This window comes from Pollicipes pollicipes, unplaced genomic scaffold (genome assembly GCF_011947565.3).
Source record: "Pollicipes pollicipes isolate AB1234 unplaced genomic scaffold, Ppol_2.1 Scaffold_7261;HRSCAF=8764_pilon_pilon_pilon, whole genome shotgun sequence".
In the NCBI taxonomy this organism is placed as follows: domain Eukaryota; kingdom Metazoa; phylum Arthropoda; class Thecostraca; order Pollicipedomorpha; family Pollicipedidae; genus Pollicipes; species Pollicipes pollicipes.
In genome coordinates, this window is record NW_023597054.1 from 31,646,620 (window position 1) to 31,672,349 (window position 25,730).

General features: G+C 52.9%; 1 protein-coding gene across 3 annotated transcripts; it reads right to left on the reverse strand.

The window, feature by feature from the left end:
- Positions 1-4,541: 4,541 nt before the first annotated feature.
- On the reverse strand, positions 4,542-21,015 carry LOC119111979 (transmembrane protein 120B). Of its 3 annotated transcripts, none has more exons than XM_037235890.1 (9): positions 20,880-21,015; positions 15,232-15,310; positions 10,570-10,688; positions 9,693-9,866; positions 8,238-8,330; positions 7,150-7,367; positions 5,681-5,904; positions 5,044-5,248; positions 4,542-4,681 (listed from the first exon to the last, which is right to left on the reverse strand). In XM_037235890.1, the coding sequence occupies exons 2-9, from the start codon at positions 15,301-15,303 to the stop codon at positions 4,590-4,592; spliced, it is 1,197 nt and encodes a 398-aa protein (XP_037091785.1). In that variant the 5' UTR covers positions 15,304-15,310; positions 20,880-21,015; the 3' UTR covers positions 4,542-4,589. The 3 variants fall into 3 exon arrangements, with proteins under 3 accessions (XP_037091785.1, XP_037091784.1, XP_037091786.1); XM_037235889.1 differs by having other exon boundaries at positions 20,803-21,015; XM_037235891.1 differs by having other exon boundaries at positions 4,586-4,681; positions 5,053-5,248; positions 20,803-21,015.
- Between the last annotated feature and the right edge of the window lie 4,715 nt (positions 21,016-25,730).

Below are 25,730 nucleotides of genomic sequence, written 5' to 3' on the forward strand. Positions count from 1 at the left end.
ACAACCTGCGCGGGCGGCACAGGCGGATATCGGGGCTGTCAACGAGGCGACAGTAGCGCCCCCATCTCGGCGGTCGTCACGACGAAAGTTTGCGCCCCTTTGCGTTCATATTTTGCTTATAACCTTGACCTAATGTGCAACGTGTTGACATTACGAAGGGAGCGTTTAACATTTAAAGAAGCGTCAGATATGATGAAATACGATCACTTATAACTTATTGTGTACTCTTAAGGGAAAAAAGCCGTTCTAGGCGACACAATTTCTCTATTTAGTTAACATGCTCCTCACTGCGTCACTTTTTATTGCAACATCGTACCTTGCACAACACTGAATTGGGCACCAACTGACGGCCGTTGTATCTGGAAATCGTGTTCGCGAAAGTCTGATATGAGCGAATCGATAATTACATTTGTGTTGGTCTTAATCGCTGCATGGACATGGAATGGCACACGTTGAACGACGTCATTATGTCATGGATGCCTGGGTGTCACTGAAATAGTCTCCCCGAAAAATCTGCACATCTTCGAGGGCGTGTATCTCAGAAACTAAAATGTTTCAGGTCTTCAGAAGAGCAAGGGCTGTGATCTGCTCCGAATGACCTTCGAGATGGCTAATTCAGTTCAAAACCCCATTCAAATGTGGAACACTCCCTCTTACGATCACTCAATCGTCGTGAAACAGCTTTGGCTGATTGCGCCCTCCAGCGTAATGAAACAGGCCACCAACCGACGACAGTCTTAAGTGTAGAAACGCTCCGTAGTCTCTGCAGCTCCAAAAAATGCCAAAAGGCCCTCGACTTGCTACACCAGTCCCGCATGCTGGACGGCTGGACAGCCCCGGCGACTCTTCCCCCTCGGCAGCGTACGACATACCGTGCGCAGGGGCGGTGTCAGGTCGCGCGGAGACGAGTGAACCTCATAAAGTGGGGATTCGGAGCGTTTTCATCCCGTTACCGTGTGACCGATGTGAGCTCTTTTTCCAGCGTCCAGACGCAGCTGTCATCCCGTTTTTACGCCCGCGTGAGCGCTCACAACGCCACCATCCTTTGCAAGTTGTGTCACTCATGTTTTTCAGCCGACTGAACTTTCGGACATGAACGCTCCCAGAAACAGTGCAGCGCCACGTCCCTGGCACCGCCGCTGTTGCTATTTATGGTGTCCTCCGTCGACCCTTTGTCCGGAAATAAGAGTGATCGATGGTGTCGGATTGCAGTCAAGCAAGAAAACGCTTAAGATACGCGGCTGCACCTGTGTCCGCGTAACTCGGACCATCGAGGAACATATGCCTTTGGTTCAGTAGCAAAAACAAGAAATGCAAACTACGGCGACGAAAAATAGGCAGATATGCACCATATTCACGATCATTCAAAGTCATTCGAGTTTCCACACGAAACCCACGCAGCTACCAAACTCGAGTGTCCTGCACGGAAGCCATTTTACATCACCCTCGTATGAGGATAGTTTTACAGAATGCGCAAATGACTACTGCTCAATGAATCACTTTTCTAGACAACATATTCTAAGTGCGAATGTTACTCCCCTCCCCAGTACCACCACTCGTCAACCGCGTAACCGCGTCAGCTGATCGCCCCCCCCCCCCCCGGCTCGTTCCTGACACGGCACAGTCGTGCCACCCAATCTAATACCCCTCCCCTCTGCCCCCGCCGCGCGCCACGCCAGGACCTTGTCGGGCAGCCCTCACACAGAAATCGCACATCGCGCGGCCCAACGAGTTATTTCGCAACGGCTTCTGTTGACTATGGAGCGGCCTCAGGCACCAAGAAACACGAACTGTAAATTCTACGCGATTTTAACGTAAAGACTCACCTGCGGATGTTTTTCTGTCATGTTACTGCCACTTTCTTCTCGACGGCACGTACATCACCTCAGCGCACGCGGGCGCACACTCCGGTACTGTTTACTGTGATTGCATGACGTCACGAGTTGATAAGTAGTTACTAGTTCATGCAAGAGAGGGAGTTAGTAGCTATAGAGATGGACAAGGTTGGAGCACATCGAAAAGTACTTGCACTTGTAATGACATGATACGCCAGGCGACCGCAGCCCATAATTTGCTATCCAGTATGTCATCGTTCCAAGGATGTTATTATGGCTATAGGCTGCACAGCTGTTTTCGAGGCAATTACAGCTGAAGATCATTTTCACGGCTTATCAGTGCCCAGAAACAATAAAAAATGTGGAACTGTTGGAAAACACGCATGCCAACCCGACGTGGGCTGTTTGGTCGATATGTAGCAGGGCAAGTTGAATCCGCTTTAGGCGCTCGCTATTTGTCCTTGACAGATACGGCATGCGGCCGGTGGCAGCAGCTGCAATAAAGGTCAGATCACGTCAGAGGGCTCAGGGCAGGACGGACCGTACTGGGCATTGTGGCACGTTGTGTAAGCATCCGCAAATTCTGCCTTTGACGTGGATTTGTGCGATCGGATGGTACGGGTCAGGCTGACACAAGCACTGCTCAGCGTGAGCTCTGATCCAAGAAATCCATCCATGCAAAGGGTTCGGATACTCTTCAAAGACATATTCCGCTCTCCAAACTCTCCCTGATGCCACTGTTGCTTTACTTTTGCCCATTTTCTATCAGAGCACAAACTCAATCATTTCTTAGCCACGTCCTTGTTTCATTTTTTTTTGTTTTGCTAGTTAAAACACCAACGCTGGTTCAGGTTGGTGATGATGTAAATAAAACAACTGACAATAACAAACGAGGTAGGCAAGAACAGAAGTGGACTAAAACATGGGAAACTTCTATCCTGTAGGCGGCGCCACTACTACTATAGGCGGCGTCCATGCAAACGCGTCGACCCCGCCTCCGGCATCAGTAGATGGCACCGTATTTGATGCGGTGATTTCATTACAAGTAATATTGATCATGTCAGCCACGTCAGCTTTGCCCGCAACCATTTGTTAACGTTGTCTCCCGCCTGCAACGGCTCACTTAATTATCATTTAATCAATCATTACCAATTATCATTTCAGCATTTAAAGCCCTTAACGTTCGTGAAGAGTTCCTATTATCCGACATGTTCTTCTCCAAGATGCCACAGGCCAGCTTCGGCTTATCCCGCTGCCTCCCCAGCCGCAGCGAGCGCTTTCGATAGGCGAGGGACTCGCCACTTCATCGCGAAGGCCAATATATTTGCACGAAGTGACTTGTGTTAGTGTCCTACGCACAACACACCATCCAAACACTTTTGCTCACCTGATCACACTAGCATGGGGTTTTCAGTGTAAAATATTGAGTTTCCCCATTGCTAAATCCTGCACGCGCCCATCGCCCGCTCACATGGCTTGCACAAACCAGCTGATGAATAGTGAACTTTTGTTGTCTAGAGCCATCTTTTCCACTTATGACACTAATAGCTATCGGTGAGCATTTTATCATATCCGATGCTTGCTTTAATATCTTGAAATGTGGAACATTCCCTTTAAGCAGGGAAAACGGTTTGCCATGCCTCCAAATCCGTAAAAAGGGGTTTTCACCGGATTTGACCCACTTTGCTCTCAAAGTGAAGGGGCTGGAGCTTCTCCCCCACACCGAATACAAAACTACACGGTTTTCTATTCCGTACCAGGCTGCAGACGTCCCACTGTGGACACAGCGGAATCTGGCGAGAAGCGCACATCTATGGGACATATCCAATTACTTGCAGCCTTGACCACACCGGGAAGCCGCTCCGTTGTCACACGTTTAGAGCAGTAGGTTCGTTCGCAAAGCAGATCCGCCTGTGCCAGCTCTCCGCTGCGCGGAAGAAGCCAGCTCTCTGCGTTGAAGAAGTTCGGTTGTACAGTCTGTCGGCGCCCCTCACTCGCAGAGAGACTCCTCCGACGCAGCGCGTCACCGGCCGCACGCCGTGAGTTTTCTCTCAGCTGCCGTGTTTGCGGGGACTCTCTGAATGGTGCTACGCATGCTGGCCGCCGCGCCCAAATGGCTTGCACATCAGGCATGCAGATGCTGGACAAGCGATGACAGGCCGCGGACATCCTGTACTGATCTGTATTGGCGTGAGGGTTCATGCTCGTGCAATGTTAGGCTACGTTAAACACGAAGCATAGCATAAACGTTTCGGCATTGCAAGCGGTATGTACGGGTAGATGGGTGCATCTGTCAGAATCGACGCCATCTCTCGTGCCGATTTCATTTCAGAAAACAAACACACAGTTGGCGGCGCCTAGCGAGTCTCGAACCCAAACCATCGCAGCTGAAATCAACATTTTCTACCTTCTCCCACTGAATGCTGCATAGTATCTGCCCCAGTCGGAACTACAATCGCCTGAGCCGTAATCATAGTACAGGGTGATCAACAGCAGCTCCATTCTCCGTACTCTGATCAGACTACACTGCGCAAATAATTTATTTTCTTCTACTGATTCCAGGCGCAGTTGACGAAGTACCCAGCTACAGAGTCTGTGCTTCTGCGAACACCATTAATACGTAACAATGACTATGTCGCACCGGCTCGAAAGAGTCACGAACAGACGGCGTTTTGAACGCCATACAGAGACACACCGAGAGGGAGCGGTGGCGGGGTGGGGGTGGGGGGAGGGGGACGCGTGCCGCAGCCAGCGCTAGTCGTCCTTCTTGGAGGGCTCGCCGCCGCCGCCCTCCTCCGAGTGACTGCTGGCGAGCGACTCGGCTGAGTCTCCGCTGCCCAGTTCCTCTGGCGACGGGCCATGGTCACGGTCATCAACCCGCACCCGCCACACGCCGGTCGGTTGGCAGCGTGCTCGCCCGTACCAGCAGGCGACAGTGCCACCTCTGTCGGTGACGACCAGCGCGAGCGACTCGCGAAGGCAACACAACAGGGATCTCGACTCTGGACCTGTCCATAACTGGCATGACTCGTCACCAGCTTCATTGTACGTTGGGACAAACAGTGAAGCCTGAGCAGAGCAGTGTAGCGAGCCAAGTGTTATACATTAACGAGTGTCACCCTTCGAGATATATTTTTTTTTAAAAAGAACTGCTGACACCTAAGAACCAGTACATCCAGCCCGGGCCGGCGTCGGTGCGTCGCCTGACCTTGCTCACCCGTGCCAGGCGTGTCGTCCGCCTGGCGAGCAGAGGCGCACCGGCTCCGGCTCTTGTGCGACCACACGTGCTTGTCGAGCCGCGTGAAGCGGTACTTGAGCTTCCAGTCCTCCTTGAGCTTCTGCCGGATCACCAGCGACGTGGTGATGGTGTTGCCGATGGCCAGCACCAGGAAGAGGGTGCTCAGCGCCAATACCTGCGATAGCGGCGCGGCCGTCAGATGGAGACGTTGCGCACGACTCTGGACCGTTACGTGCTGAACACACAACATGCCGCTACAGCAGGAGCCAGGTGGACGCCGCGCGGCACGCGGCGACGGCTTCGGTCCCGGTCACCGGTCGCGTTGGAAGTTTAAGCCGGTCCGCAAGCAATGACGAGCTGATGAAAGCCCTAAAGCCAAACATGGGCCTCCAGGAACACCATGTCACATGTGGACGCCCTCATGAAAGCAATGCGGCAGCATTACCCCACAGCCCCTCAACCTAAAACTCGATTCGGTTGGTACGACGAGTCAAACCCTCCCAGCAGGGGACTAGCTAACCAGCACCCCGTCACCACAAAACGACCCCAGCAACGTCAGCAGGAGACGGCATGTGGGCGCGGCACCTCCACCTCGGCCCGCCCTGACCTGCCACGTGGCCTCCGGGTGTGAGCTGAGCTGATGCAGGGTGAACGCGTTGTAGAACTCGAACGCGTAGCCGATGTAGAGGAACGGCAGCAGGAACGTGAGTCCCTTCCACATCCACGAGTGAAAGCCCTCTATCGTGATGTCCATGTCGCGGCGCTCGCCCAGCGCCTTTAGCCGGTACAGGCAGCCGCGCTGGTACATAAACTGCAGGTATTGCACCGAAGCTGCAACGTGGAGCGTGCGGCATTACAACACGCTGCCGGTGTCGATACAAGCAGTAGCGCTCTGCAAGTAGTGGGCAGAGGTTGAGACACGGCGTGAGGCGTCACAGCATGCCATCCGTGCCGTACCAGCAGCCACGCTCACACAACTGCAGCCGCTGCACTGCAGCTGAAGTCCAGGTGTGAGAGGCATACAACGCCGCTCCTACCCAGGTGCGCGGGACCAGACAGGACACAAACTGCAGTTGCTGAGTATAGGCTGGTACGAGGTGCCTCGACGCGACCACTTGGCGCCGGAATCATAACACAGTAGAAGGGTTGATCAGTTGTGGGTTCCAATGCATCACATAGAGTCAGACACATACGGTGTTCAACACGACGCCAGGGTCATACATTGCCAAAAAAGGTGGAGGATAAACTGGGCTGAGCGAGGGAAAATGGGTAAACATGCGTCTAAAACACACCAAAAACCGCTTCCTCCCCGAATTCGACCTACTTTCTTCTCGACGTTTCGGGACGGGAACCGTCCCCCCCCCCCCCATCTCATAGCTGAATAACAGACTGCAGCCAGGCAGGGGCAACTCAAACCCCCAGCGGTTGTGTCGTCTCACAGCTCCGGACAAACAGCACACCCAGCACACAGGCTGGACTGACCGTTCGTATTAAGAACATCATAAAACTCGAACCTTCTAAACAGCATCAGAATAGTGTACCAGTGTAAAGCTAGAATGGCTGGCAAAAAGGATAATGAAAATAGCGACGAAAATATTAATTTTCGGAAAGAACGAACGAGCCAACAAATGGATGAAGTTACATGGAAAAGTTCGTGACCTTTCTCGTTGATCTAGCATAGCACCAACCAGCGAACCAATTGCCAACTGTTATGGATACGCCACGCTTATAGACGTCATGGCCAAAAGAACATCACTTGAACACGCATTGAAAGCTTTCGAAATTAGAGCTCCGCAACTACTTAACTCCTGAACTCCGAAGACTATCATCAGCATGTTCCAAGATCGAAGTCAAAACAAGTGTGCTGCCGTTATAACGATGGCCTTGCCTTCCGAACATGCATGTCACAATATTCCAGTACCGAACCCAACCAAAACATGTTCAGCACTTAAAAACAGTCATGGAAAGAGCTCTGACTTCCACTGGCCGGGTTCATCAGTCGCCAACTACAACAAAAGGCACACCCAAACCCACAATCGCACGGTCTCTCCTCTCGTCCACCCGCTGCACACTCACATATGTAGACGTTGAACAGGTTGAACTGGTAGCGGAACGTGTAGTAGACGGGGCCGACCGGCCAGACCAGCAGGATGGCGGACAGCACGCAGGAGATGAAGTGGTGGGCCCGGTACCAGCCCTTGATGCGCGAGCCGTTCACCCGCAGGATCGACTCGCGGATGGTGAGTGTGCAGTAGTACCACACCAGCATGAACATGAACACCAGGTCCAGGATCCTGCGGCCGGCGGGCCGGCGCCGTCAAGGTCGTGAGGTCAGCATGAACACCAAACGGAAATGAGACAACGTAACAACAACCATATAAATGTCACAAGACGGGGCCGCGCCATTCCTCCACGCCTGCGTCGCCAAAACGTCACCCTCTGTGCCTATGGGCTGCAAATCTGTACGCAAGTCAAACGCACGCGGCAGGGTAGGGCTGGGTCGCTGATTCATATACAAAGTCATAGCGCTTCGTAAAATATTATCCAGCACAACATAAAACATTCTGGCAAAGAGCGCCCTGCAGATGATGTCACAGCACACAGAGACGCTGAGTTCAGCAGGTCACGTGCCCCGCCTTAAGACCAGATGGCGCCACCATCTCCGGATGACGTTCACAGCACGGGACGAGCGGCAGCGCGCGCTTCACACGCCCAGGGCGCACGGCGCATCAAAAGGCGTACGAATGTGAATGTTTTTTAATCCTCTCGCGGTACCTGCACACCACTGGTGTGAAGCCCCACCCAAAACTCAACTAAACTCGGCTATTTTGGCAAGCTCAATGTCTGGCGAACAACACACAATGTCTGTATTTCGAGGACTTGTTACGAGCAGGCAAGCAAACTATGTAAGGCCCTCTCAGCAGTGGCACACATCAAATCAGCGTGACAACACTGCGGAAAGCGGCGGGTCGGGAATACTGGGCATGGAAAGTAATCGGGCACACTACTGGTGATTTCGTCAATGATCGGCACAACACGAATAACAGCCCGCCATCCAGTTGGCAAGAACTGCGTCAACGTTCAAACGCATGGTACCTCCACCGTGATGCCTGGCTCTCCAACAAGCAGAGCAAATCACCGCATCTACAACAGCTCAGACTCACCGATTTTGCCAAAACAGACACGTCAGGGCAATAGCCATAGAGATGGCGTTCATCACTAGCTTAAACTTTTCGTATTCGTCCTTGTACTTGAACCTGCAGGAGGAGAGAACACCAGATCAGTGCTGACCCTCACGGACGCGAGGACGGCTGTGCACCCGCCTGGAGACGGACATGCTGGCTCAGGAGCCGTCGCAGACGCGGTGCGGCCCGCAAGCCTCGCTCCCCTGGCAGAATGACGGCGATCGAGGCTGAGCCAGCTGGTGACAAGATGCCCCACATGCGACACTGGCCGCCAAAGGTGTCCGTACGCGGCGCCCGAAGCAAATGGATGGGTTACCTCATCGCTACTCATCACCACCGAACAAAGAGCGTAAGGCCGGTGAAGATGACAGCGCCCTGTTGGCTGTCCGTCGAGTACGAGAGAGAGTTGGTGGACAGATGGCATGTGACATGTGGAGCCCGATTTTAGAGCGCATTATTGGAACGAGTATAAAAAGACCCCAGATTCTGAGCCAGTGCGCATGAAGATGCGGGTTACGAAGATTTCCTCACCGCCTGGCATGCGTTACGCTCTGGCCTCCTAGTCTCATATATTTGTTGTAATAATATTACGCAACGCCTCATGGGAGCTTGCTCGATGACATTGGGAAAAGAGGCCAACCGGCCAGGCCATCCTTTTGTGCAGCAGCGCAGAGCTTCGGACAAAACGAAGGGTCGCGCCGGTCACTGTACCTGAATGTACAAGCAAACATGTGCTAATCACAGCAGGCGCCGCGCCACGAAATCAGACAAAACACCTCCCGCATAGCGCGGAGAGAAAACGTTTAGAATGCTGTCATTAGTGCACGATGGCAGTGACACCATCATCCCAAGAACAGAGGGTTGCTAACCGCAAATAACCCAAACAAGGATCTCCAAAAAGTCTCAACTAAAACTGATGCTTGGAAACTGAGACGGCCAACGTGGCATTCCGAGAATCCGGGCACGCCATCAAACAGGTCCCCCGAAGGCAGAAGTCCAGAGCGCGACGCTTTGCTCCGCCACAGCCGAGCCTGTGTGCGAGAGGACCATTGGGCGGCGAGAGCGTGCTGCTAAATCCTCAGCCGATGTGTCCAGAGCCCGGAACGAGCCGGTCGCCCCAAGCACCCAGCTCTCGTGGGAACCATTTCCTCACGGCCATGCCAGCGCGTAATGAGAGAAAGACTCCGGGATACCACGCGCTGGAACTACAGAGGGAAAGAGCCAATGAACCCAAAGCTGTGGGCATCGAGGACACCAAGGACACATGTAACCATGCCCGCACCGTCAGTTGGTTCAAACCCTCACCACACGCTTGACTACACAAAACTGATGTATTACACACGGTGATGGCTAAAACAGAGGCCAGTGATCAATATATCATTGCATAACAGGCACCACATAGCCTGCCGGATCGAATCGAAAGCGTGATCTCACCGGTCATTCTTATTCAATATGGAGACGTTAACGCAGCCTAGAATGATCTTCAGGTAGACGTCGTTCTCCTGCGGCAGATAGTTCTCCATCTGGTAGAGCTGCGCCTTCCGCCGCAGGATATCCTTCTCCAGGTCGCTGACCTTGATCTGCACTTCCGGGTCATCGCGGGGAAGCCTGTGGCACGGCAGCGTCCGGTCAGGTCACAGCTGGCGGCTGGCCCATGCTCGGCCTGCGCTGGCGGTCCAGCACAGTGTGACGGCCGAGCAGTGCACGGCGGTCCGGCGCAGTGTGACGGCCGAGCAGTGCACGGCGGTCCGGCGCAGTGTGACGGCCGAGCAGTGCACGGCGGTCCGGCAAGGTGACGGCCGAGCAGTGCACGGCGGTCCGGCACAGTGTGAGGGCCGAGCAGAGCGCGGCGGTCCGGCAAGGTGTGACGGCCGAGCAGTGCACGACACGCGCCTCCAATACGAGCCCACAGAGACGACCTCGGTGATGCGACGCCCCAGCGCTGCGAGGAGGGACGCCCCAGCGCTGCGACACCGCGCGCTCAGCGAGGAGCCATCCCACCAGCGCGCCTCGCTACGCGCCAGCCGCAGTGCAGCAGCCGCCGCGTACGGGCCGCTGCGCCGCCACCACGCAGGTCCTACGTCCCAGCCACGGGCGCAGGACCAGTCACACAGAGCGCGCATGTCGCACGCGGCCTGCGTCCGCACGCGAGCCTGCCTACGAGCGAGCGCACAATCGTTACAGCACGCTGTACAGACGCGCTCGCCGTCCACTGAGTAGGAGGCGTTCACCGACTGGCTTACCCATCACAGCGCGCTGTACGGACGCGCTCGCCGTCCAATGAGCAAGGGGCGTCCGTCGACCGGCTTACCCCTTAGCGGACTTGTTGATGATGCCCAGCCGGTAGCGCTGGTGGCTGATGCTCTTGACGCACTTGGCCTGCAGCTGGCTGACGTCCTGCAGCCGCTCCAGGTACTCCTTGTGCACGGCCTGAAACGAGGACGGCAGAGAGCGCGGCTGAGCCCCGTCCGTAAGCTGGCAGATAAGGTGCACACGGACAAATGCAGGACAGGTGCCCGCAGTGCATGGTCCCGGCCCATGTTACGTCACCCTCGTAGCAGTGCAGTCAGTCCGAACGCTTGGACCGGCCAGCCGCGAGGCAGTTCTATTCCGGGAGCCAACTGGCGCTGACAGGAGATCCAATACACCCGCACACCTCTAACGCGGTCACTGATCGCCGAGATGCCGATGATAAGTGGCCATGTCAGAGACGTCCCGCGTCTCTGCCGGTTTTGAGTCGCTGGCAGTGGTCTCTGGGACTGCTGCATTGGTCTGATCAAGACCTCCTGCTGAGCGATGTGAGGCGGTCCGACGGTCTACCCTGGGGCCCTCTTTGCAACATTTTGAAGAGGCGTCGCTGCGTTAACCGGATGTTTCCGAAATGTATGATATGATATGATGCGATATGTGTGGCGAGCATAGGCGTAGGAACGTTTCAAAATGTGTGTGGGGGGGGGGGGGGGCAAGCTCAGGCCGTACTTCAGGAACTTTTTCTGGTATTTTTGGAAAGCAAGCCTGATGACCGGGGGGGGGGGGAGGAGGGGGTAGGGATGGAGGTAGTTACCGGTCTTTGTTCAAATGTCATGGCTGCTATGCTAGATATGCACCTAGAGCTGTTTCTCATTACTGCACAATCTTGCCCACTCGACTCATCTATGTTACTCGGCAAATAAGGCTACCCAGCTTTCCAAGGCGATTCGTCCATTTCAACATTGTCTTTCCTGAGGAGGCGAAATTCCGAGAATTTTTATCTGGGTTCTTCAGACATTAAGTACATCGTGAAGGTAGAGCGTGGATGGATATGTTGATCGAAATTTAAAGCTGAAAATTTGATTGTAGATCGAGTTGTCAACAATGTGTATTAACATAGCCAAGCCATATTTGTCTGGAAAGATTTAACATCCAGTCAGAATCGATAAGTGAGACAATTTATGTAAGGTGGTTGTTTAACATGCGCGCTCGCAAATCTTTGGAACAAAAACCTCCACGCGAGGCGTTGCAGTCTCCCAAGTCCTCGGCACGTTCGCCCGGTGGCTATTTTCCCCCGTGGCCCACCGGTGGACAAAAATGATGGCACCTTTGAAATAATTACCTCTGAATATTTAAATCGGCTATTAATACAAATTACGTGACGTCATTTTGAGCATGCACCCCCGTAAATCTTAGTAACAAAAACCTCCACGCCAGGCGTTGCAGCCTCCGTAGGCCGCGCGGCGTTCGTTCAATAGCTAATATTGAGCCCTGGCCAACAGGTGGACGAAAATGATGACACTTCGGAAAAATGTACATTTCAACGCTTCAGGACATCAAATCGTACATTTCGAAGGCAGTCTGGGCGCACATTTCACGTGTGCTATTCTTAAACTGATGATAAGAACGGATTGGCCTTTAACGCACAGCGAAGTGGTGCTGGTGGTGGTGGAACTGGAAGAGTACAAGAAGAATATCAATTTTTCGTGTTTCTGTGACAATTAAGCTGTCCACAAAACAGCAAAACGGCGCCCGCCGTGTTACTCTGTCTTCCCGTAACAGTGCAAGTCTGGTGGCACTTGCAGTGGCCGACGCCGTTCGGTTTTAAGGAAGCTACGACCCAGGCCATCGTTGTCCTTGCTCTCGAGGTTGCGGGCGGGCATGTTCAAACCTTTTGATAATTTCTTTTTTAGAAATCCGTTCTACAAAAAATGAGCGTTCTCAGGCAAACGTGGGATGGCCTTGTTCGTTGTTTTAATTCATCTCGACCCACTCTACTCAACAATAATGAGACCCCTTATTTCCTTCCGGGCAAGGGGCCTCTTGAGCAGAACACCTGCGGCACATTACCGGTTCCGGCCAAAGGCTGAAGGGCCATACCGGCCCCTCGCGAATTGTCTTCTGGCTGTTATTCTGGCGACACGGGGCTGGTTCTCCTGGTCGATCCGGAGGCCATTAGAATCATATCTCATACCACATTGTTCCCCTCCCTGACACGGGAGGCCTTCTGACCCGCGCAGTTCACTCCGGACCAGCACAGGAACCTGCATTGATGCCACAACATCCCTAATCGCCGCAGGTGGTCCAATGATCCTCACATAGACTCCTAACCAATCCATCTTTGTCTTAGAATGTCCAAGAATCAGTCAAAACTGACCACCGGTAAAAATATGTGATATGGTTTTGAACATGAGCGCTCGCAAGTCATAGCGACAGCCTCGACGCCCGGCGTTGCAGTCTCCATTGGCCGCGCGGCGTCGGTCTGCGGCTGCGACATTAACCGATTGCCAACAGGAGAACGAAAAAGGTGATGCATCTTGAGGAAGATGGATGGAGAGCTAGGTAAATCGGCACGCATGTTTAATGTGGCGCAAAAGCAGCAACTTCGATCTGAAAAGTGTGGGGGGGGGACCAGTTAGCACTGCTGCCCCCCCCCCCCACCTTGATAAGTGGGGGGCCCATGGCCCCCCTGCCCCCCACCCCCCACCCCCTGTTCCTACGCCCACGGTGGCGAATGGGCAACAGCAAAACTCGAGAGGTCAGGGCCCGCCAGCTGTCTAAGGGTGACTGTGTCAGGAGCTGGACGCTCCACCCGCGCAGCTATAAAGCCAGGGGACGGCTGGACTCACAGCTCTCCCCCTGTGTCAGGAGCTGGACGCTCCACCCGCGCAGTTATACAGCCAGGGGACGGCTGGACTCACAGCCCTACCCCTGTGTCGGGAGCTGGACGCTCCACCCGCGCAGTTATACAGCCAGGGGACGGCTGGACTCACAGCTCTACCCCTGTGTCAGGAACTGGACGCTCCATCCGCGCAGTTATACAGCCAGGGGGCGGCTGGACTCACAGCCCTACCCCACCCCATGATGGGAAACCGGATGTACCGGGGAGACAATGAATGGATAATGCATTAAACGTCCCCCCGATGACAGCAACTCAGTTCGAAGGCAACTCAAACGGGACATTCTGTACATTTTATTGACCAGACCCAGTTTTTGTTCTGTCCATGTCAGGGTGCAGGTACACTGCCTGCACAAAACCATCCGAGAGACTGCGTCCAGACGCAAACCCAGACAGCGACCCAAAAAATAATAACAATAAGCGAAAAACTGGGCGCATGCACCTCCCCACGCCTCTACTGCGGCGTCTGGAGGGCGGGTTTGGTGCCTTCCGGAGCCGACCTTCGGACTTCTGTGAGCCCCGCCCTTTGCCCGGCGCCGCTCGCGGCGAGACGGGGAGGCTCGCCCGCGCCGGCGCGTCTCAGGTCCCAGCAACCCCGGCCAATCTTATCGTGTCGGCGGCACCTGTCCCGGTGGGCGCCGCGACCCGGGGGTCGAGTGGGGTCAGCAGGAGGCCGGTGGGAGGCGTCTTCACGAGGAGCGACGCGGCCACGCCCGGCAGACCGCAGAACTGCACAACGAGACCGAGGCAGTCTGGACCCATGACGCACGAGATTATAGGCGGCTTGCTTCTAAAAGGGCCATCACCAAACGGTGTAATGGAAGACTACGGTTGCCTCAATTCAGTCCATCGAAGGGCTGACAAAACATCAGCGTTAAAAATTAAAGACGGGTCGTAGAATGTGTATCAAAAGATTAACCCCCACCATGACAGGGGCCGATGCGACCTCCTGCCCGTAATATTTTCTGATGATTCCTCGCCCGCATATCGTGCAAAGGAGCCCAAGTTTTCAGTAGCCTATAGGGCATTCATTGGACGTGCTTTGACACCAAAAACGTGCCTCTAGCTTTTGTAATTCAGAACCGCGGCAGTTTTTGAGGAACACTGCACGGCGATCTACGACCGGCACGGGCAGCGAACGGCAGCGAACGATGTCGCAGGACGCGTGAGGCGTGCCGACACTGTTACACTAACGGAGCCATACATCATAAACACATGCTCAAGACACCAAACTCTAGACTACAATGCTCAAAATTGAATGAACACGCCTGTAGAGGTATTGTGCCGTTACGAAACATGGTCTCATACATGTGTCCGTGCAGAGCTGCAAAAGTTCGATTCTCAGGAAACTTTAACCTGGCATAACCAATCTAAGTATTGAATAAGCAGCATATACAACTGATTACCAATCGCGAAATCTCGTCGAGAGAATCCACTGGTGTTTTGCGCCAAAAATGAACAAATAAACAGGTCATTTATGCGCATATGGCACCAGATAAATCCTGCAGTTATGGTGACGAATCACCGGCAAGGAGCTGTTAGAAATTAGCGACACGGACGGTCGGCACAACCATGCACAATGATGCAGTGACAGCACCATCTTCAAATACCTCCAGCAGGGAAACAGCCGCGGCGATAGCACAAAGAGGGGATGGGAACCTTTTGAGCCACGCGTGGCTCGCACCAACCGAGGGTCACCAGCCGACAAACGGCACCACTCCCGGGGCTGAGAGAACACGGAAGGTCGCGGCTAGTCGTACACTATGCACCAGGACCGGACGCAGCCTCGCCCAGTGTCTGCGCTCGCCGCCCGCCTCGACCCACCTCCAGCGACTTGTACTCGTCGCTGAGCGTGCCCCACTCCTCGACGCATTCCTCGACGCTGCCGTGTTCCATGGCGGACCTGCGGGCGGCGGCGAGCGGGCGTGAGGCGGCGCCGGCCGGCACTGAGGCTCGCCCGGCACGTGGCCGGCCGGCGCCCGGCTCCGGACGCCGCCGGTAAACAGTGGACAGCGCGCGCGCCACGTAAACACTGGCGGCAGGGGCCGTGGCGACAGGACGGGACGGCACCGCACCACCCGGGGGAAGGGGCTGCACGGCGACGCGGCCCGGCCCCTGGCGAGACCGCTTGCTGACCCGGCGAGACCACTTTTGCCGTGTGCAAAGCTCCTTCACTTTCAATGCAACGGATGCTTTAACCAGGCGAATGATGGACCTCGCCCACACGGTGATGGAATGCTCTGACGGACGGCCACGGCGCTTTCTAGACAGTCCTCTTGCTACAGGACTTCCAACAGCTCAGCCAATGATTACCAATGCTCAGCATCTAGTCATCGCAAATTTTCCAACAACAAACTATCATAAACATGCACAGGTCACCTAAGATGGTTGAGTTACGTGACATGACGTGACCAAGTCACGAACCCAAAATCTGCTCACAATTTGAAACATTTCCCTAGCAAGTAGCCATCCTTTGTAGCACGCATACCCTTTATAGATCCCTAAACTTGTGATGAACCCATATAAGACTGTTGGGGGTTATAAAATGGTCCCTAACCTCACCCCCATTAATTTGATCAGACACGATCTTTGCGCGATCTTGAACCAAGAAAGACATGACCATGCAGACTGTTCGGAAAGAACGAAACAGACCTTTTGGCACACATCGAAGTTTTCGGTACAAAATTTTACCAGCAGGGCGCTCCGAAGCAAGCCCTGCTGGTCATCCTGGCTTATTAGATTACTAATTTACCCGGCAATCATCATATCATTCAACCATCATTTACCAGATTATCGATTTGAACATATTCATGATATCCTGACTATATGACTTTATCCGACCTAAAGCGTTCCCTGCCTTCAACTGATCGATCACTGCACCCATGTCGAACTGCCTGATACTCCGCAATGAATTCGGAACTGATCGTGAAAAATCGTAGTGGTATACTTTCAGCAGTTAGCCAGGAGGTTGATTGTCAGGGTTTACCTGGACAGCGAAAGTTTTCAGGTCATCACGATCATGCCGACCTCCAATGATCTTGACATCAGAACATAACTTGTGAACAACTGTCATTGCTGTATTGATTATTTTGGCTTTAGGGCGCGCCAACTAACCTGGTCATATGGCGCTCATCCATTGCTGTATTTATTCAAATCCTAGCTACAATATGATATGAACCATGCGCACAAATATATCTTACAAAAATGCAGAACATGGTGTAAGCAATGCCTACCTACAGAGGTGGCAGCAATTACGGATATCGAAGCTCGCCCGTCTCCCCAACATTCACCATACCTATTTTCTCGTTCGCCTCCTCATACCCCACCACACCTGTTTATTTTCTCGCCCGTCTCCCCATCCCCCACCACACCTGTCTGCTGTCTATTTTCTCGTCCGCCTCCTCATCCCCCACCACACCTGTCTATTTTCTTGCCCGCCTCCCCATCCCCCACCATACCTGTCTATCTTCTCACCCGCCTCCCCATCCCCACCATATCTGTCTATTTTCTCGCCGACCTTCCCATCCCCCACCAAATATGTCTATTTTGTGGACCGTAGAGTGGAAGGTCACTAACTATTAAATAAGCGATAAAAAGTCACTGTGCATGCAAAGTGTCCTGGCCTTTATGTGTATGTACATATGTTCTTGCAACCCGTAACATATTGGTGGAATGGGGATCGTGGGGAAGTCCGACTTTATTCAGCATTCAGCTTATTCTAAGTCGAGTGACTACGTGCTCCCAGGTGAACAAGTCAGCCCGCCGCTGTGCCTGCTCAAGTCACTCCGCACTCCCAGGTGAACAGGTCAGCCTGCCGCTGTGCCTGCTCGAGTGACTCCGTGCTCCCAGGTGAACAGGTCAGCCTGCCGCTGTGCCTGCTCGAGTGACTCCGTGCTCCCAGGTGAACAGGTCAGCCTGCCGCTGTGCCTGCTCGGGTGACTCCGTACGCCCAGGTGAACAGGTCAGCCTGCCGCTGTGCCTGCTCGAGTGACTCCGTAACCCCAGGTGAACAGGTCAGCCCGCCACTGTGCCTGCTCAAGTGACTCCGTATCCCCAGGTGAACAGGCCAGCCTGCCGCTGTGCCTGTTCGAGTGACTCCGTACTCCAAAGTGAACAGGTCAGCCTGCCGCTGTGCCTGCTCGAGTGACTCCGTGCTCCCAGGTGAACAGGTCAGCCTGCCGCTGTGCCTGTTCGAGTGGCTCCGTACTCCAAAGTGAACAGGTCAGCCTGCCGCTGTGCCTGCTCGAGTGACTCCGTGCTCCCAGGTGAACAGGTCAGCCTGTCGCTATGCCTGCTCAAGTGATGGGTTTCCAGTGTGGTCGGATCAGTACCCAGGATCCGTTGATGACATTGTTGCCAAGCGATCCTGCCAATGGCAGGATCACCGTTGACGACAACTCGCTGCATTGAGTCCGAGTCTGCGTCCGAGTCATTTTGTGGACTGCGGAATCGTTTCTGGCGAGACTCAGCCGATATGATCTAGCATGCCTGTTCCGTGCTTCCTTTGCCTCCTCGCCAAATATCCCGAAACTGAACAGAAATGCCACGTCTCGGTGATACACAGGAACGCATGCACCGACGTCGGCACACGGGTACCGCGGACGCTGGTTCGCGAATCGCTGAGCCAGTGAAGCAGCGAAATCGTCGTATTGGTCGTCATCAGCCAGCTGAGTATCGGTCAGTGCCTCCAAAGTATTCTGCATCCATGGGATCAGCTCTTCATTTCCACCAGTGATTTTCTGATGGCTGGTCCGTCAGTGAGTGTCCCCTTTAGTGTGACGCCAGCATTGCATGCACCAGAGCTAGAGCTCATAGATGATTGCCACAAAGTGCTACCAGATTTTTTTATATCTTACGAAATGCTGCTAAAAATGCAGCAGATGCTTAAAAGACTGTTGCAGCTGCCATAAAATGCTGTCCCAGTGAATACATTTTTTTCTGCCATTTTCAGTATCTGCAGGTCTTCTTAGCTGTTACTACAGTTGCATTACTTCTTGCTGGTACTGTATGGCTACATGCAAAGCACAGCAAGCTCTAAAAGCTTGGCTAACATCCAAAATGTGTGTCTGAAAATTGTCTGCCAGTGATCCATCCATACATGTTGCCCAGTTCATGTGGACTGATAACATTGACTGACTGACTACATGACCTGTACACAAAACATATAATTGGAAGGACAAAACAGACTTCCGCATCATGTGCCACTTCATCAGATGTCACAGTGGCATGGTGCATGTAATTTTTTATTGGCCCTCTGCGGTTCACCTATATCATAATACCTTCCCTAAACATGTATAGCATGCTCACATTCTGGAAAATAAACAGAGCCTCAGTAAGCTCCAATCAACACCAAAAGCTGACATGACAATCTTACTGGCCGAGCCATCCATGACTGAAAATTCTTATGCTCATGGTTTGCTAGACACCCACCGACCATTGTAAGCCTCTCCTCCACAAATTCTTTGAGATAGATAAATTCTGGGAATAGTTTATTTCTGTTACTCTACAGGCTGGTAAGAGCACAACAGTGATGGACCACATATGCACTGGTTATCAGCAGTCAAATGTATAGTGGCCACAATGGCACAGACAGGCATCACATAAAATACCTCAAGTTTTAATGAGGGGTCTGGGCTTGACCATTCTTGGGAAGCATACTCTTATTTTGTAAAACCACATACTCTTTTTTTAGAAAATGGTCATATTTGACACTTCCCAATTGGCAACATTTAGATATCACATTTTTTTAAATGAGCCATGATGAACCATGAAGCATAATTGTTTCTGTAGAGGAGCTCCAGCATATTAACAATAATACAGTGTATATGCACAGCCCATGCTGATGATTTTGTCAAGGTTGTGGTCCTTCTGAACTGCCAAAATGCTGCAGATTGCAGATGACAGTGGCAGATCAATGGTGGTATATAAATGCATATGGGTATACCAGTGAGGTTCTAATTAAAAAGGCAACCAACACAATGACATAATTGGAAACAAAATATAGATGGAACACAATTGAATCCCATCAGTACCAAATGCTTGAGTAAGCCAATACCCAGCCATATCAATGATTGTAACTCCCTTCATGTTTAATTCTACTTATATTTCATTGTATCACAACTTTTGGATAATGTCCACATTTCTGCCTACCAGCCAGAGAGCAAAAAAGTGCATGCTATGCCAACAAAGTACAACATAGCACTTAGCAGTGACACTGCTGCTACAACTTCACAAGTAAGCATGTATTGTCCATCCTGATAGCTCAGGTGGTTAGAGCAACTGCCCTCCAGTCCATGCTACAATCCAAGCCTAGTCATATCATTTGTCCCTGTGGCTCTATTGGTTAGAGCACTTGTGTTCTAATCCAACTATCTGGCTGTTAAGTTCCAGTCATTGCTTGCTATTTGCCCTCCACAGGCATGGCCTGTGGCAGGTGGCAGTGATCACACAGGTGGTCAGTTGAGCAGTTGAGTTAGAGGGCAGGAGGGATGGCAATGAGCATTACCATACATCTAACTTTCCCCACCTAATTCTGTGGATTGCCTGAAATCATGCAATCAGATATTAAGGGTCTGAACCCATGCAAGCACTGCTTGTTGTAAGCTCTGATCCCCCAAATCCATCCATTCAAAGGGTTCAGATCAACATAGTATCCATAGAATGGATTCAAGTTGCCTAAAACCTTACTATTTGCCCCTGACAGCCATGGCCTGTAACTGGTGGTGGCACCATTCAGACTTAAGGTCATGTGACACCAGAGGGCAGGAAAGACACTGTGCAGCATCACAGAGCACTAAAATTGTCTTACCAATGTTTGCTGTTACCCTGGAATTACACAACTGGATGGTACAGGTCATGGCCTACACCACACCCAGTGCTCAGCATGACCTTTTATCTGAGAAATCTACCTGTTTGAAAGGGTTAGACTACATATTTCTGAGCACTTAAAATTCCTGTACACACCAATACCAGTTGCATAAAGAGGCATTTCTGAGAAATAATAATGTTGCAAAGGTAATGTCTTACAAAAATGCTGCAAGAACATTTTCCCACAATTTCAAATCAGCACAAGTCAGCTTTGCATGAGTTTACCACATGTGCACTCAAGTTTCAGCATACTTATCAATGGGCATTCAGTCCAGGGGATGAATTCTTTACAGACTGGACTACAGGCCCAATGTTGACCAAACTTCTAGTAATGTATGTACCTGCACACTACCAGCCATTAAAACCAATAAAAAAATTGACCCCAAATTGATATTACATCTCATAAAAGCCTCTTTCATGGCATGCGTGCAAATCATGCAGCAAATCACACTTACAAATCCACAACACTGGCCATGGGGTGCTGATGGCTGCTAATGTACGAATGTTCCTCCATCGTGCGGCGCTTACCAGAACCAGTGATTCAGTAGATGATCCCTGGAATTTCCTTCCACCCAGCCAACCTCTTCATTTAACAATTCACTGACCTGCCGTTACTTAAGAGGGCACTGCTGCTTGCCTTGTAAATAACTACAAAGGTTGAGACATCAACTCTTCCAAACCGCTCCCCTGCTTGCCGGCGTTCACCCCCAACCTCCCGGCCCCAACACGCCGCAAAGAACAGGGCAGGGCAACAGAACACTGAACAGAGTAACAGTGACCATGCAGCACGCGGATATTTGTTTCCAAATCGCTAGAAACTTTTCCTGACGAAATATCTCAAGGCAAACTTAGGAGTTCTAGCTGACTGGTCACCAGAAATGCCGCCAGAATGCTGCCAAACAAGATAAGACGCGTGTGAATAGACTCATGAGTGCATCTACACAGAACAGTTCGTCTGCTTAAACCCACTACGAAGTGGATTTACACTACGAAGTGGATTTACACAGAATGCCACTCCTGTATAAATCGACTCAGATCTGAGCTGATCTACACATAAACGCACTGTTGTGTAAATCCGCTTGTGAGTAGATCTATACAAGTGTGGCTTCAGGAGTAAATCGACTCAGATCTGAGTGGATTTACACAGGAGCGCCATTCTGTGTATATACACTCATGAGTGGACTTGAGTGGAGGTGTTCTGTGTAGATTCACTCATGACGTGATATACGCAGAAGCGCCATTCTGTGTGATTTCACTCGCGAGCGGATTTAAGCAGAGAAGGTGCTCTGTGTAGACGCACTCATGATGGATGCACACACCTGTGAATCACATCGTGATGTGATTCACACACCCCGCAGGGGCACCGGCCTCCGCCGGTGTAGGGGACTAGCGCCCCCTCGGGTCCCAGCTCCGGTAACGGGTGGACAGCGCAAGCTGTGCCTCTCAGGGTGTAGCGACCCTGCCGGTACGTGAGCTCCTGCTCCTTGTCCCGCCCGCTCCCTCCACATTACCCGCACTCCCTCATACGGCCCTATCACTACTCCTCACCCTCGTTTTATCGTGGTCGCCGTGCCCCCTCGCCCGCGTCCCCGGGTCGATCGGATCCTGGTGGCTGAGGGGCGCGTCGTGCGGGTCAGTCACGGCGCGTCCCAACACTCCACTTTGGCCAGGATATCCGGGGCGTGGGGGGCCCGTGGAGCCCCACACGGGTCTAGCGGCTTGTCGCTCGCGTTCCGGTTGGGTGCTCTTTGCGGATCTCCGCTTGGGGTGCCTAACCGCGCGCAGCGGCTTAAGAGGTCAAGGGGCGGCGGCGCTGAACCACGGTCAGGACGGGGAGGGGTCTCCCCGGTTACACCTGGTCGTGCGGGAGGTGTCGTTCGCCTCGTATAGCACCGGGGTAGCCCTGGCGGTGACCACCTCCCGAGGGAGTGTTGGGCCGTCCCCCAGTTGGTCTCCGAGGTGGGTAGGGAGCCCGGGTGCCGAAATTAATAATTGAAGTGCATGGCAACTACAAACCCCGAAAGCACTCGCCCCCGAGAGGGGGACGGACTGCGATGAACTTAGGGCGCAGCGAGGAGTCAGTTCCACCTGCCCCACGCGTTCTTGTCTTCCGGAGTGATGTGAAGAACCTAGCATCGCTTTCACCGTTTCAGCGCCGAAACGGATGCGACAAGTTGGGAAAAATCACCCGCTGTGATAAGCTGAGAGATGGCGCGGTCGAGATGGAGTTTGCAAACGGCACCGATGTGACTCGAGCCATGGCGGCCACTGAATTTGTTTACGCCGCGAGAACCGAGGGTGGAAAGCGAGACGTGAGCGTGCCAGTCACGGCCACACCGCTCCACACCAAAAAATTATCAAAAGGCATCATAAACTGCTATGACCTTCGTGACGTCAGTGAGGAGGAAATCACCGAAGAATTGGGAATCTTTGGGATCACCGCAGCGCGCAGGATCACGGCCAGGAGGGGTGATGACCAAATCCCTGCAAACAGCACTATATTGACATTTAACCGGCCTGATCTACCGTCTGATATCCACATTGGCCACGCCGTTGTCAAAGTCAGAGTCTTCGTTCCGAATTCTTTCCGTTCCGGCACAGGGCAGGAACCGCACACAACTTTCGATCGAAATTGTCCAGTCTTCATGAAGGAAAAGGAAATTATCTCACTGAAAACCTCAAAGAACATCTATTTCCGCGAGGCGCGTGAACAGTATGAGGCTAATCATCCCAATGTATATTATGCTGAAAATTCCCAAACCCCTGTACTACAGTCCACCAGCATCAATCACATGTCAGCGGTCCAATTCATCGCGCTCCTGCGATCCTTCGGTTTGTCTGTGGCGCCAGCTGGACGGGTGACTCCCGCCCTGTCGGAATCTCCGGGTCCTTCAGCTGCGTCATGCTCGACCAACGCTAGGCAGCCGGCCCCTCAGGTGTCGTCGGGGTAGCTAGCGGGGGAGGAGGAGGGATGGACGGCGGTCAAGCGCGGCCATGGTCCGCGGGCTCGGCCGTCCTCGCCGTCTGGCGCTCCACTGCCCTCGTCGCCTCCGGCGACACCGGCGAGTGCGTGTGGACGGGCAGTGGAAACGATGGAACGGCATGAGGCAGGCAGGCGCGCCCGCGACCCCAAGCGGGCCCGCTTGGCCGAGTTGGAGGGGGCTAAGGCGGCCAATCGTTTGTCCGGTGCAAGCAAGGAGCCCACCCCTCGCAGTGGTACACCACCGCCGAGAAGGCCAGTGGAGGCCCCCGCTGACCCCCAGACGCCCGGTAGAGGCCCGCCGACGGGCCCTCCCCCGCCGCCACCCTGGACTCGGTACGCTGGCGTGAAGCGCGCCCCGGCAGGTCCCCCGTTTCCATCTGACGGAGGCAGCCCCAGAATTCGTCCCAGAGTGGGGCACGTTCCTGCAGAATCGAACCGTGGTGCTCAATCTGAAACGTCTGCCCCTGCAACTGGCGCAGCCCAGTTCTTTTAGGACGTGTCCAGTTTTAGTATGTGACCTACAACCGCCTTTTTCACACGCCCCCTTTACAAGCCTTCTTACAGTGGAACTGTAGATGAATAAAGGAAGAATGCCCTCGACCTCCAGGCTGTCGTCAGCAAGCACTGTCCTGCAGCCGTAGCGCTGCAAGAGACCAAGCTGGCTTCTAGTCACCACTGCACGCTGAAGGGCTACGCCCTGTTTCGCAACGATGTGTTAACCGACGGTATTGCACATGGCGGTGTCCTCCTTGCAGTCCACCATAGCATGCCAGCCAGGAGGTTGAACCTGCGGTCTACGGTACAGGCTGTAGCCGCACGCCTACGTTTAAATCACCGTTACGTCACGGTGTGTTCTTTATATCTTCCACCTGGCGTCGCTTTTTCATTGGAAGAGATGAGACGTTTAGTGCATGAGTTGCCTTCACCATGTCTTCTTTTAGGCGACTCTAACGCTCATCACACTGCGTGGGGCTGTGATAGCACGAACACTCGCGGAAGGACTTGTGAACATTTTATCCGTGACTCGTCACTGTGTATTTTAAACACAGTGACTCGTACTCATTTTACACTCCCGTATGGTCGGACTTCCGCGCTTGACCTAAGCCTTTCTAGTCCCGAGCTGGTGGAGAGCCTCGAGTGGTCTGTGGCAGATGATCCAATGGGCAGCGATCATTTCCCAGTGTGACTCCAATTCCAGATAAGAGGAACGTTGGGTGTAAGACTACGACTTTGGAATTTAAAAAAGGCTGACTGGAGTGAGTGTGAGGCTCGACTGGAGACATTATGCCAAACCGGAGGTGATAGGGCAGCACCCTCTATTGAGGATTTTACTCACCGACTGCTAAATTGCGCTAGCGATTACATCCCGCGCACTTCTGGATTTCCCCGTCGTTCTCCTGTGCCGTGGTGGACAGAGGAGTGTCGTGACGCAATTCACGCTCGCAAACATGCTTTCCGAACTTTTGACGCCAGAAGTAGCTTGGAGAATTTAGTGGCTTTTAAGAAGGCGAGAGCTTTCGCCCGTCGCTTGACAAAAGAAGCGAAACGTGAATCCTGGCGTGTGTACGTGAGCACGCTCAACCGATTCATGCCAACTTCGCAGGTTTGGGCTCGGATCAAACGCATCTCTGGGCATTTTCCATCCGTGTCACTTCCTGTGCTACATGTTAACGGCCAGGTGGTGACTCACCCGTTGGATGTGGCTAACGAGATCGCCCGAGCATTATCCCACCGTAGCAAAGGTGCAAACACAATCCCACGGTTTTTACAGCAAAGAGCACAATGCGAAAAAAAAATCGTGGTGGACTTTTTCACAAGGCAACCACAGGCGTACAATGAGTCCTTCACTCTGGTGGAGTTGGAGTCGGCAATGGCAAAACTTCGTAGAGTATCGGAAGGTCATAATGACATCCACAATTAGATGCTCCGACATCTACCACCGTGTGCACGTCGTGTACTACTGGCGGCCTTCAACAGAGTGCAGTCAGGTGGTGAATTCCCTCCGGCCTGGCAGGAAGCTGTTGTGGTGCCTATTCTAAAGCCGGGAAAGAGTGGGATGGACCCTCTTCATTACCGACCTATTTCACTGTCATCACTGTCCAAGCTCATGGAAAATATGGTACACGTGCTACTCACTTGGTTTTTAGAGAACAACGATATTTTTAGCACCTCGCAGTGCGGGTTTAGGAAAAACCGTAGTACGGTGGACCATCTTTTAACTCTGGACACTACGGTTCGTAAGGTTTTTCAAGAAAAAGCCCATATGGGGACAGTGTTCTTTGACATTGAAGCCGCCTAGGACACCACATGGCGCCATGGTATTCTTCAAAAGCTTTTTAAATATGGTATACGTGGCCATATGGGTACTTTTCTCCAAAGGTTTTTAGCCAAATTATATTTCCGTGTTCGGGTCGGCAACGTTCTCTCCGATAGGTACGAACGAATAAACGGCGTGCCCCAGGGCGGTGTATTA

What these genes read in the sequence shown, in the direction of transcription:
- LOC119111979 (XM_037235890.1), bottom strand. Translation starts at nt 15,303, where the DNA reads ATGGAACACGGCAGCGTCGAGGAATGCGTCGAGGAGTGGGGCACGCTC. An exon ending in TGTCTGTTTTGGCAAAATCG is followed by an intron (nt 7,368 to 8,237) that starts GTGAGTCTGAGC and finishes CGCCGGCCGCAG; the next exon opens with GATCCTGGACCTGGTGTTCA. An exon ending in CCTGTTCAACGTCTACATAT is followed by an intron (nt 5,905 to 7,149) that starts GTGAGTGTGCAG and finishes TCCACGTTGCAG; the next exon opens with CTTCGGTGCAATACCTGCAG.